Raw genomic sequence first — 13,853 nt, 5'->3', positions numbered from 1 at the left:
GAAAAAACAAGTAACTCAAGCTGGAATATCATGCAGTATTTGATAGAATAAGTGGCATTTGAACTGACACAATCAAAAACAAAGCAGAAGAAGTCACAGGTGAAGGGAACAGTACAAGCTAAGGGACAAAGACAGAAGCTCCTAGGAGAAAAGCACAGCTGGCTGGACTATGGCAGTTGCCAGAATGTGGTCCCCAGACCAGTAGCATCACTTCAGAGCATGTTAGGAATACAAGTCTTGGGCCCAGCCCCGGACCTACTGAATCAGGAATTCAGGGGGTAAGGTCCAGAAACTTGCACCCTTTGGGTGATTCTGACTTCTGGTTTTTGCTTAAGGTGGAAAGTTACCTGAAAGAGAATAATAGTGGAAGTGAGGCCATGTGTGTGTGTGTATGAGTGTGTATGTGTATATGCTTATAGATATACATAAAATTTAATTTTCTGCCTTATTCCAAAAATGGCAATGTAGGAAAGTTGGTATTTTATTCAGCAGGGAGTGAAATAGGTGTGGGAAGAAAAGGACTGGGCTCACATAACTGCTTAAGTGAAAAGAGGCAGAATTTGTACTGACTCCCAAGTAAGGGAGGAGGACCAGGCACAGAGGAGAATCTGGGGAGAGGGTGGCCTGCCGTTTCTATCATCTCTCTTCCTGTCTCTCTTACACTTATGCCTCCAGCAAAATACAAACAACCCATTTGAAAAGCGAGCAGACCTTAATAAATGTTTCTCCAAAAAAGACACACAGATAAGCACATGAAAAGATTCTCAACACTACTAATTATTAGAGGAGTACTATTCTTTAAATGCCAGTGGTTTTGGTGATTGTGTCATAACTCCGTTTTGAGAAGGGTTTCATGGTGATACTAATGCCTAAGGTTACGTTTCCCTTCAAAAAATACTTGTTTCTTAAATAGCATTAAGGTTTTTTTTCCTTTTTTTTTCTTTTAGAGCCAAAGACTCAGTCAAACACTTTCATGTTGAATATACTGGATATTCATTTAAATTTGGCTTTAATGAATTCTCATCTTTGAGGGATTTTGTCAAGCATTTTGCAAATCAGCCTTTGATTGGAAGTGAGACAGGTAAGCTATGCACATATAGTTGACCTGAGAGATATTGTTTCAGAAGGGAGGTGGGACAAAATGGATTTCAAGTAAATGGTTGTCACTTCTATTGGATTATGTGCATACTATATACAATTGGGTATGTTTAGAAACATTTTTTTTCAATTACTGTGCCATAGGCTACATAAATAAATTATATACAGACATTTCAGTATTATCCTTAGGAGAAAACAAGGTGCTTTGTACAAAATAGGTATTTTTCTCAGGATATATTATTTAGTGGATTGACTAAAAGCACACATTTAAAAAAAAATGGCCTAATGATGTATACAATAAAGAATAGAGGAAAAAAAAAACTTTTTGATTCATCAGAAGTTTAGGTATGGGCAGTTTGCCTATCTGGGAGACACAAAATGTTCATTTTGAACAGTTTTTGAGCATTTTAAAAAATGAAATTTACACTTAAATTTCCCCAAAGGTCATTGAATAGTGAAAATACTGACTAAAAATTGTTCTCCTAAGTCTTGGTTTCTTGTAAATTTTTAAATGGGGCTTAAGTATGCCTGAAAAAGTTTGAAATTTCCTTTTTGGGTGGTTAGAGTCAAACCAGAAAATTCAAATTAAAAACAAAATACACTCTCTTGACTTTTTAATGATCTAGCTCATTTGTCTGTACTATTTAAAGTATGTAAAAGATTTCCTTTGTATTTGTGTAAAAAGAATCACAATTTTGTATGTCCTAAATGATGCTAATTCTCAGTTAATCAAAAGTTGGACAATTCCAAGAATGAAGCACAAAAGGAACTCAAGCATTAATAACACAGTCAGTTGCTGAGAATTTGTACACACTCATGTTCATGGTAAACTTGGTTAGCGGGCTTTTTGTTAACCACTCTGGGGAGAGATACGATTGCCTTTTCCTCTTCTGCTATTTCTGTGGCCCGAACAGACCCTGATATGAATCATACAGTGTTGAGCAGAGACGGAAACCACAAAATAGTTGCCTTACCTTATACTGACCGTGCAAGATCTTTAATAGAATATTCCAAACCGTAAGACTGAAGCGATCATCTTTTTTTTTTTTCTGGTGGAAATTCTCCTAATCAACCCTGAAAATTACCATTTAACCAGCAGTAGTTCTCTTAAATAAAGAGCAAGTGGGGATGAATTTATTTCCATTGCTACCTTGGCCCTGTTGTTCAGTTGCTAAGTTGTGTCTGACTCTTTGTGACCTCATGGGACTACAGCAAGCCAGGCTCCCCTGTCTTTCACTATCTCCCAGAATTAGCTCAAATTCATGTCCACTAAGTTGGTGATGCTATCTAATCATCTCATACTCTGTCGTCCCCTTCTTCTTTTGCCTTTGATTTTTCCCAGCATCAGGGTCTTTTCCAATGAGTCGGCTCTTCCCATCAGGTGGCCAAAGTATTGGAGCTTCAGCTTCAGCATCAGTCCCTCAATGAATATTCAGGGTTGATTTCCTTTAAGATTGACTGGTTTGATCTCCTTGCAGTCCAAGAGACTCTCAAGAGTCTTTTCCAGCACACTACAGTTCAAAAGCGTCAATTTTTTGGTGCTCAGCCATCTTTATGGGTCAACCCTCACATCCCTAAATGACTACTGGAAAACCATGGCTTTGACTAGACGGACCTTTGTCAGCAAAGTGATGTGTCTGCTTTTTAACATGCTGTCTAGGTTTGTCATAGCTTTCCTTCCAAGAAGCAAGAGTCTTTTAATTTCATGGCTGTAGTCACCATCTGCAGCAATTTTGGAGCCCAAGAAAATAAAATCTTTCACTGTTTCCACTTATTTCCCCTTCTATTTGCCATGAAGTAATTGGACTGGATGCCGTGATCTTAGCTTTTTGAATGTTGAGTTTTAAGCCAGCCTTTTCACTCTCCTCTTTCACCCTCTTCAAGAGGCTCTTCAGTTCCTCTTTAATTTCTGCCATTAGAATAGTATCATCTCCATATCTGAAGCTGTTGATATTTCTCCTGGAAATCATGATTCCAACTTGTGATTCATCCAGCCAGCATTTCTCATGATGTACTCTGCTTATAAGTTAAATATGCAGGGTAACAATATACAGCCTTGATGTAATCCTTTCCCAATTTGGAACCAATCAGTTGTTCCATATCCAGTTCTAACTGTTGCTTCTTGTCCTGCATATAGGTTTCTCAGGAGACAGGTATAGTGGTCTGATATTCCCATTTCTTTAAGAATTGTCCACAGTTTGTTGTGATCCACACAGTCAAAGGCTTTAGTGTAGTCAATGAAGCAGAAGTTTTTCTGGAATTCCCTTGCTTTTTCTATGATCCAATGGATATTGGCAATTTGATCTCTGGTTCATCTGCCTTTTCTAAATCCAGTTTGTACATCTGGAAGTTCTTGGTTCATATACTGCTGAAGCCTAGCTGAAGGATTTTGAGCATTACCTTGCTAGCTTGTGAAATGAGTACAGTTGTGTGGTAGTTTGAACATTCTTTGGCATTGCCTTTCTTTGGGATTGGAATTGAAAACTGAACTTTTCCAGCCCTGTGGCCACTGCTGAGGTTTCCAAATTTGCTGGCATATTGAGGGCAGCACTTTCACAGCATCATCTTTTAGGATTTGAAATAGCTCAGCTGGAATTCCATCACCTCCAGTAGCTTTGTTAGTAGTAATGCTTCTTAAATCCCATTTGACTTGACTTCACACTCCAGGACGTCCAGCTCTAGGTGAGTGACCACACCATGGTAGTTATCAGGGGCATTTGGACATTTTTTGACTTCCTTGGAAGTCACAGAGTCAGCACTGTGACCTATGAACAGTTCTTCTGTGTATTCTTGCCACCTCTTCTTAATCTCTTCTGCTTCTTAGGTCCTTACCATTTCTTTTCTTTATCATGTCCATCCTTGCATAAAATGTTCCCTAAATATCTTCAATTTTCTTGAAGAGATTTCTAGTCTTTCCCATTTCCTCATTCAATCATTTCCCTCTATTTCTTTGCATTGTTCACTTAAGAAGGCCTTCTTATCTCTCCTTGCTATTCTTTGAAACTCTGCATTCAGATAGGCTTATCTTTCCCTTTCTTCCTTGCTTTTTGCTTCTCTTTTCTCAGCTATTTGTAAATCCTCTTCAGACAACCACTTTGCCTTCTTGCATTTCTTTTTTGGGGGGATGGTTTTGGTCACCACCACCTGTGCGATGTTACAAACCTCCATTCATAGTTCTTCAGGCACTCTGTCTATCAGATCTAATCCCTGGACTCTATTTGTCACTTCCACTGTATAATCATAAGGGATTTGATTTAGGTCATACCTGAATGGTCTAGTGGTTTTCCCTACTTCCTTCAATTTAAATCTAAATTTGACAATAAGGAGTTCATGATCTGAGCCACATCACCTCCCACTCTTATTTTTGCTGACTATACAGAGCTTCTTCATCTTCGGCTGCAAATAATATAAACAACCTGATTTTGGTATTGGCCATTTGGTCCTATACATGTGTGGAGTTGTCTCTTGTGTTATTGAAAGAGAGTGTTTGCTATGACCACTGCATTCTCTTGGCAAAAGTGTTAGCCTTTGTCCCGCTTCATTTTGTACTCCAAGGCCAAACTTGCCTGTAACTCCAGGTATCTCTTGACTTCCTACTTTTACATTCCAATCCCCTATGATGAAAAGGACATCTTTTTTTTTTTTTTTTTTTCTCACCTCTTATATTAGTTCTAGAAGGTCTTGGAGGTCTTCATAAAACCATTCAACTTCAATTTATTTGGCATTAGTGGTTGGGGCATAGACTTGGATTACAATGATGTTGAATGGTTTGCATCAGAAACAAACTGAGATCATTCTGCCAGTTTTGAGATTGTACCCAAGTACTGCATTTTGGACTCTTCTGTTGACTATGAGGCCTACTCCATTTCTTCTAAGGGATTCTTCCCCACAGTAGTAGATATAATGATCATCTGAATTAAATTTGCCCATTCCTGTCCATTTTAGTTCACTGATTTCTAAGATGTTGGTGTTCACTCTTGCCTGGAAAGTTTTTTAATTTCTCAAATCTCTTCCCTTCAGGCTTATTTCCTACTTGTGTCCCAACCTGCACTTATTTTTGTTCAATTCTTGGGCACTGGCAATGGGCAGTAGATGTTGAAGCTAAGGACTCTGTTTCACCTACTTTGATTTTTGTCCTTCTCTTTGTCCCCCAGGTGCTGGGACAGTGAGTGATACTTTGGGTGAGTGAATGAGTGAATGAATGAATGATGACTATGAGCTGCAGCTCTTTGTGTCTTTCAAAGCCAGTATCATTATTGCTTTCAGCCTTCTTTTCTCTCTCCAAGCAAAGCTGACTCCCTTCTTTTAAACTCTCCCTCTAGATTCTATTTTCAATCTCTCTGGTCATTCTCCATGCTCCTGTATGGATTTTCTCCAAGTTAGGAAAGGGTACATATTCTGCATACCAGCAGATTTCAAAAATCATTTTTTTAAAGTTTTTTTTAACTGAAGTGTAGTTGATGGATAATACTATATGTGTGTGTATCAGTTCAGTTCAGTTCAGTTCAGTTGCTCAGTCGTGTCTGACTCTTTGTGACCCCATGAATTGCAGCACTCCAAGCCTCCCTGTCCATCACCAACTCCCAGAGTTCACTGAGACTCACGTCCATCGAGTCAGTGATGCCATCCAGCCATCTCATCCTCTGTCGTCCCCTTCTCCTCCTGCCCCCAATCCCTCCCAGCATCAGAGTCTTTTCCAATGAGTCAACTCTTCGCACGAGGTGACCAAAGTATTGGAGTTTCAGCTTTAGCATCATTCCTTCCAAAGAAATCCCAGGGCTGATCTCCTTCAGAATGGACTGGTTGGATCTCCTTGCAGTCCAGAGGACTCTCAAGAGTCTTCTCCAACACCACAGTTCAAAAGCATCAATTCTTCGGTGCTCAGCTTTCTTCACAGTCCAACTCTCACATCCATACATGATCACTGGAAAAACCATAGCCTTGACTAGATGAACCTTTGTTGGCAAAGTAATGTCTCTGCTTTTGAATATGCTATCTAGGTTGGTCATAACTTTTCTTCCAAGGAGTAAGCATCTTTTAATTTCATGGCTGCAGTCACCATCTGCAGTGATTTTGGAGCCCCCAAAAATAAAGTCTGACACTGTTTCCACTGTTTCCCCATCTATTTGCCATGAACTGATGGGACCATTGCCATGATCTTCGTTTTCTGAATGTTGAGCTTTAAGCCAACTTTTTCACTTTCCACTTTCACTTTCATCAAGAGGCTTTTGAGTTCCTCTTCACTTTCTACCATAAGGGTGGTGTCATCTGCATATCTGAGGTTATTGATATTTCTCCCAGCTATCTTGATTCCAGCTTGTGCTTCTTCCAGCCCAGCATTTCTCATGATGTACTCTGCATATAAGTTAAATAAGCAGGGTGACAATATACAGCCTTGATGTACTCCTTTTCCTATTTGGAACCAATCTGTTGTTCCATGTCCAGTTCTAACTGTTGCTTCCTGACCTGCATGTAGGTTTTTCAAGAGGCAGGTCATTGTACATATAGTGATTCACAATTTTAAAGTTGTATTCCATTTATAGTATTACAAAATATTGGTTATATTCCCTGTTCTATACAATTATCCATGAAGCTTATTTTTATACATATAGTTTATACCTCTTAACCAACTACCCCTATGCTGTGCCTCCCCTTTCCCTCTCTCCACTGATAACCACTAGTTTGTTCTCAGTATTTGTGAGTCTGCTTCTTTTTTATTTTATTCACCATGGTGGTGGTTTAGTCGCTAAGTCGTGTCCAACTCTCACGACCCCATGGACTGTAGCCCACCAGGTTCCTCTGTCCATGGGATTTTCCAGGCATGAATACTGGAGTGGCTTGCCATTTCCTTCTCTAGGGGATCTTCCTGACCCAGGAATCAAACCTGGGTCTCCTGCATTGCAGGCAGATTTACTATTTTTTTCTATTTTTTAGATTCCACATATAAGTGATATACAATATTTGTCTTTCTCTGTCTGACTTACTTCACTTAGCCTTATGCCCTCCATCCATATTGCTGCAAATGGCAAGATTTCATTTTTTATGGCTAAGTAGTATTTCATTGTGTGCATATGTATGTGTTTTATTTGAAATGAACATGTTGCAGTAACTTCTGGCTGAACCTCCTCTCACTGATCCAATCACTAGGTGGTTGGGACAATGTTGGGACATTGGGACAATGTTAAGCTTTTCCAGCAAATACAGTCATCTGAGTAAATGTCTGTGGCTAATACAATAGGGATTATAAAGATCTGTAACCCAGACTCCTATAGTAGATTTCTCCAAATCTAAAGCTTGCTGCATCTCTTGTCATTACTATAATATTTATTTTGTTTATTGCAATAAAACTTGGGAAACTGAGATTTTCATCCTCTCCATTGCCTCTCCTCTCTTCTATTCATTACCAAGTTGGGAATTTGCTACTATTTAAACCTCTGCTATAGACTCCAAGTGATGATAGATTTGCACTTCACAGTCTGGCTTCCAGCCCTTGAGTTATATTCCAGGAACTATAAAAATTCCTCTTATCTGTCCCTGCCAGCTGAAGGCAAAGCCACCAAAGCTAGGAACAAGAGGCAAAACCCATAACTTGTGAGTGTTCCTACTTTGTCCTCTGGGAGTAATAGGCCTCAGGAAATAAGATAACATGCACCACACGCAGAAGCTGTGATGGCTCTTAAATCCCAATGATTCTTGGAAGTCACAGAGTCAGCACTGTGACCTATGAACAACCGTGAACAGAAACTGGGATTCCATCTCCTAAAAACCAAACTCTTGTTCATTTAAGGGCTGGCTCTTGCAAAATTGTAATTCAAGAAGATACGTGTACCCTATATTCATAGCAGCGCTATTCACAACAGCCAAAACGTGGAAACAACCTTAATGCCCACTGGCAGATGAATGGACAGAGATGTGATATACATGTATATATCACACACACACACACATACACACACGCAGGAGTACTACTAAGCCACAAAAATGAAACATTGCCATTTGCAGCAACAAAGATGCAACTAGAGATCATCATACTAGGTGAAATAAGTCAAAAAAAAGAAAGACAAATACCATGTGATATCACTTACACACGGAGTCTAAAACATGGCACAAATGAATCTGTCTGTGCAACAGAAACTGACTCACATAGGGAACAGACTTGCGGTTGCCAAGGGCAGGGGGCAGCAGAAGAAGGGTGAATTGGGAATTTGGGGTTAGCAGACGAAAGCTATTATATATGGAATGGATGGGCTACAAGGTCCTACTCTATATCACAGAGAACTAATATTCCTGGTCCTGTGATGAACCATAATGGAAAAAAATATAAAAAGAATATAGAACCATAATGGAAAAGAATATAAAAAGAATATATATATATATATATATATACACATATATATGGCTGAATCACTTTGCTGTGCAGCAAAAATTAATACAAATTGTAAATCAACTATACTTCAATAAAACAATTTTAAATTAATAAAAAAGGAATGGCTTCTAGTGATCAGAAGACCTCCAGCTAATGATTCCTTGCTCACTATCAGATGAAGTGCAAATTCTTATTAAAATTTTTGCTTGGTTAAGGATCACCTGGGGATGCATTTTCCTGCATTGTGGATGAGACCCTGTCAGGGTCCTGACATCCTGATCTCTGGAATGGGAAGGACTAGAGCTGGGTATTTCAGGCGTCTCAGCCAGAGCCCACTCAGGCCAGCCTCAGTCTGTAGGGCCTGGGAGTGAGTTTATTTAAGAGAGACTTTATCTTTGAGGGCAATGGGAAAGATAATCAAATAACCAACAACTGTAAGCTTTTGCTTTACAGTTTTCGGTCTGAATAATGTCTTCGGTAGAGTGAAACCAGAATGCTTGGTTCTGGGTCATCAGAAAATATTCATATTCAAGATAGGTAAAAGTGTTAACCTATAGGGATATATACTTTTTTAAGATTATTTCCCCTATTTTATTCTTATTTTCTTTTCTTTAAACTCCCAGGATTTCTGTTTTGTTAATAAAGAATGAAGATTCTTGTGAATAAGATCTAACCCTCCTAATAACTTCAGGATTCTATTATTCTTAAGTCTCCTTTTCCCTTGCTGTAATATCTCTAATCTCCATTAAAGTTTCCATTCACTGTAATTTCTTCTTATTTCTCTCTTAAGATACTTCTCCTTCTCAAAACCCAATCATCTCCCGAGTATATCATAGACATATACAATGTACCCATTTGCTTTTACTCTATTCAGTAGCCCTTTTACCTTTTAACATATTTTTATAAGATATTTCAACTGTTTGATGTGGACCATTTTTTAAGTCTTTATTGCATTTGCTACAATATTGTTTCTGTTTCATGTCTTGGCCACGAGACACATGGGATATTAGCTTCCCAACCAAGGATTGAACCCGCACCCACTGCATCAAAAGGTGAAGTCTTAATCACTGGACTGCAAGGGAAGTCCCTATTTTTAACCCACTTATTTTTTTAAATATCTTCACACTCATATATAAAGTCTATGAGAAGAAGGATTCTTGTCATTTTTTTTCCCTGTTATGCCCCATCACCTAAAAGAATAAACGCTAATCATGACCCACAGCATTCCTTGGATAGTATACCAATACCAACGTCCACATTGCAGCTTTGGGGACAACATAACAACTAGCAAGCTGCTGGCAATTTTTACTTCCAAAATATGTACAAAGCATAATTTGAAAATGATTTGTGTTGTATGCATGCTCAGTAATTATTAAATTCAGACTCTGCCTTTCATTTGTAATAGCAAAGTGAAGTGGCTCAGTCATGTCCGACTCTGCAACCCCATGGACTGTAGCCCACCAGGCTCCTCCGCCCATGGGATTTTCCAGGCAAGAATTCTGGAGTGGGTTGCCATTTCCTTCTCCAGGGGATCTTCCCAATCCAGGTATTGAACCTGAGTCTCCCACACTGCAGGTAGACTCCTTACCATCTGAGCCACTAGGGAAGCCCTGTAATAGTAAGATGTTATGTGAATCTTCTACTCATATTTGTACATGGCTTCTAAATTCAACTCAAATAGATTTGAAAATATGAGTTTTTTTTAGTATGGACATGTTTGGTTCATTATTAATTTTTAATGAATCCTCGCGTATTTGACTCCAGAGAAGACGATGGCACCCCACTCCAGTACTCTTGCCTGGAAAATCCCATGGACGGAGGAGCCTGGTAGGCTGCAGTCTATGGGACTGCACAGAGTCGGACACAACTGAAGTGACTTAGCAGCAGCAGCAGCAGCTTGTATTTGACTAAGATTTGTCTTGGAAAATGTACCCAGCATTTATCTTTATGCTTACATGTCCAAATAGTATTAAAATAAAAATTGCCTTTTCCATTATCTTTTCTCTATATTGCAATACTTTTGTACATGAAATTGTCATCTACAATTTATTATATAAATTACTGTGTTGTGACTTTAATCACCTAACTAGCATGAAAAAAAGAATAAGTGCTGTGTTTGTGCTTACCCTTTATAGTGATTGGTTCTCAGTTTTGAAGATCCTATCTGGTTGTTTGTTAAATGTCAAATTTCCACTTCTCTTTTTGTTCTGATATGGGGATTCCCAACCTTTTGATAACTGCTACGGTTATTATTATTTTATTTTGTGACTCTGGCCATTTCATCCAGGCGACATTTTAAAATAATTAAGTTAAAATTAATTTTAATTTGAGAATTATGTGACACTTCTGAAAATAATTGGTGATAACTTAGAATATTGTCAAACCACGACCAGGAGTCACTTCTTTTTTTTTTTCCTTAATATTTATATTTATTTGTTTACCTTTGGCTGTGCTGGGTCTCCATTGCTGCTTGGGCTGCTCTCTAGTTGCAGGGCACAGGCTTCTCGTTGCAGTGGTTTCTCTTGTTGCAGAGCACAGGCTGTAGGGCATCTGGGCTTTAGTAGCTGCAGCACGTAGGCTCGGTAGTTGCTTACTCCTGAGCTCTAGAGCACAAGCTCAATAGTTGTGTGCACAGGCTTAGCTGCTCCAGGGATGTAGGATCTTCTTGGATCATGGGTTGAACTGGTGTCTCCTGCATTGACATGTGAATTCTTTACCACAGAGCCACTAGGGAAGCCCAGAAGTCACTTCTTTAGTTTATGTTTGCCAGAAACACAAATCTTCATTTGTAGATGAGGCATGTTTGGAAAAGTAAAAAGCAGGCAAGGAAGAGAATGAAACAAAACTTTGCAGAGTTTTACTAAGTTCCAGGCATGCTATTAGATATTTTCACACATGCCAAGTTATTTAATCTTCTGGACCACCCACAATAATGGGTAAAGTCATCCTATTTTCAGATTAGGAAATAAAAACTCAGAGATTTTAATTTATTTGCCCAAGTTGCAAACATAGAAAACATTAATGCTGAGATTGGAATCCAGGCTAACCTGGTTCTAAAGCCTGTGTGCTTTCCACTCACTTTGTGTTCTCCTAAAACTGGTGTCCCAGTGACACTACAGGCAGTATTGCCACAGCACAGCATGGCTCTGAATGGATTAGGATGGGGATTAGGAGTCCCCACGCGGATTAGGAGTCCATGCCACGTGATGCACAAAATGCTTGTAGGATATGGCAGGCCTACAGTACATGGTTTAGTCCTCAGTCTCCTTAAAGCCTATAATAATATTTCTGATATGATATAAAATCCTTGTTCTAAAGAATATGACTCAGTTTGAACTTTGGATTTATTGTTATTCTTAATTTATTAACATGAATTTTTACTGGAGAAATTATTCTAGAAAATCATAAAACACAAAAAAAGTTGACTAGGGCGGTCCAGTGGTTAAGAATACACTTTGCAAGGCAGGGGACATAGATTCGATCCCTGGTCGGGGAACTAAGATCCCACACGCCGTGGGGCAACTCTGGCCACATGCTGCAACTACTGAGCCCATGCACGCTAGGCGCATGCTCCACAAGAGACGCCACCGCAAGGAGAAGCCCACCCTAGCAACTGGAGAACCAGCAATAAAGACCCAGTGCAGCCAAAAATAAAATAATCAAATACATTAAAAAAAAAGTTGACTAGAACACATCCCCCAAATACTTAGGCCCTCATGCATGCCTCTCCAGAAAGGATATAAAACAGCCTATGTAACTACAGTAAAGTTAAATAAAATTTACAGTGTGAAGAGAAGGGGGAGGAAAAGAAAAATGAGAGGCAAAAATAAAATGACATCAGAAGTGAAGTACATCAGATGAATATTGCACATTTACTGAAACAGGATAAACATTTGGTTACTACACATCCTAATATTTCTTCACCTTCAGTTGGGCTTGTGCAGTTAACTAGATTTATGCAATGTTTAAGGGAAGGGAGCTCAGAGACCTTTTAATTACTCCTTTACAAATGAAGAAACTGAGGTCTGATGAGAAACGTTGAAGTAAAAACTCTCATTTTCTTTTCTTAAGTTGCATCTTGAAGAATCCATTTCATCAAATTTTGATTGATACACGTGATTCTCTTGTCCACAATAACCAAAGTACATTTCACATGCCATAGAGAGTTTCCATGGTGGTGATTAACACTAAGGCTAAGAAAAATGGGTGGTATGATGTGTAAACATGTGAACCTCAGGTCTAACTCCAGCCTTTGCTATGTACCAGCTGTGTGTCTTCAGGCAAATTATGTAACCTCACTGAGCTTCAGTTTCATCATCTTATAAAATTGAGCTGATGGTAATAGTTGATACTTTAATGACTTGCTGTGAAGACTGAATAAGATTAGGCATGTAGCATAATGATATTTATAATAATTCTTAGCATGGCAGAAATAATCATTATTAATGTTACTTTAAGAAGCCTTTTTATGGTAATTCATTCCAATAATTATATGCTTCTGCTGCTACTGCTAAGTCACTTCAGTCATGTCCGACTCTTTGCAACCCCATGGACTGCAGCCTACCAGGCTCCTCTGTCCATGGGATTTGCCAGGCAAGAGTACTGGAGTGGGATGCCATCGCCTTCTCCAAATTATACGCTAGAGCTATATATTTTTTGACATATCATGAAGCGTTGGTTGAGGGACAATTGGATTAATGTTTTCATTAAATCTTTGAGATGTCTTCTTCAAATTTTAAGTCAGTTCCATAGTGCACTCATACGAAAGGTAGAATCAAGTACTCCAACTGATTTGCCTTGGATATTATAACAGAATCTTCTCTTGCCCTGGCTGTCACGTCTGCTTTTCTTAACTCAGTGTATTTCTCCCTATGAGACTAGAAATCAAATATTAAAACTCCTTCATGTGTAAACAAACGTGATTTTACTAGCACTATTTTATGATGAGTTCAAGTCCATTTGCAGAGCAGGTAGCAAAGAAGAAAACAGAAAGATCTTCAATATTCTTTTAACTCCCCTAGAAAGTTACCCTGTATTAGCCGGAGGAGATGGAGGAATCTGCCATGCATATGCAGCAGGAAAGCCTGTTTTCTGAACCTGAGGGCAATAATGAAACATAGATGGATATGATCTATTTTAATGTAATTCATAATTAATCATTTGTATTGAGAATCAGTTATGAGCTGGGCACTGCTGGCCAATGATAATATAGCGATGAAACAGGTATCGTCCTTGCCCTCCAGCCGTCTTCCAGTCTAGGTGGGGAACCTGGTGGCAGCGCTCACTTCAGTGGAAAAAGGAAATATTCTAAACAAAGTTTCCTTTTTGGGAGCTATGTGTGCCCTGCACTATACTCTAGTTTAGATATCAAACCAGTGCCTGAGGCTTG

The 13,853-nt window shown here is 38.9% G+C and overlaps 1 protein-coding gene across 2 annotated transcripts in view; it reads left to right on the top strand.

Moving 5' to 3' along the window:
• Positions 1 to 13,853, top strand: part of DAPP1 (dual adaptor of phosphotyrosine and 3-phosphoinositides 1) — a 57,620-nt gene that overhangs the window by 23,409 nt on the left and 20,358 nt on the right. For both annotated transcript variants that reach the window (XM_070372102.1, XM_005910304.2), the window contains exon 3: positions 948 to 1,081. In XM_070372102.1, the coding sequence (XP_070228203.1) occupies positions 948 to 1,081 (134 nt within the window). The remainder of the gene's footprint in view (positions 1 to 947; positions 1,082 to 13,853) is intronic.

This window comes from Bos mutus, chromosome 6, assembly GCF_027580195.1.
Source record: "Bos mutus isolate GX-2022 chromosome 6, NWIPB_WYAK_1.1, whole genome shotgun sequence".
Lineage (NCBI taxonomy): Eukaryota > Metazoa > Chordata > Mammalia > Artiodactyla > Bovidae > Bos > Bos mutus.
Note: the sequence above shows the minus strand (reverse complement) of the source record. Positions and strands in the feature narration are given on the sequence as shown.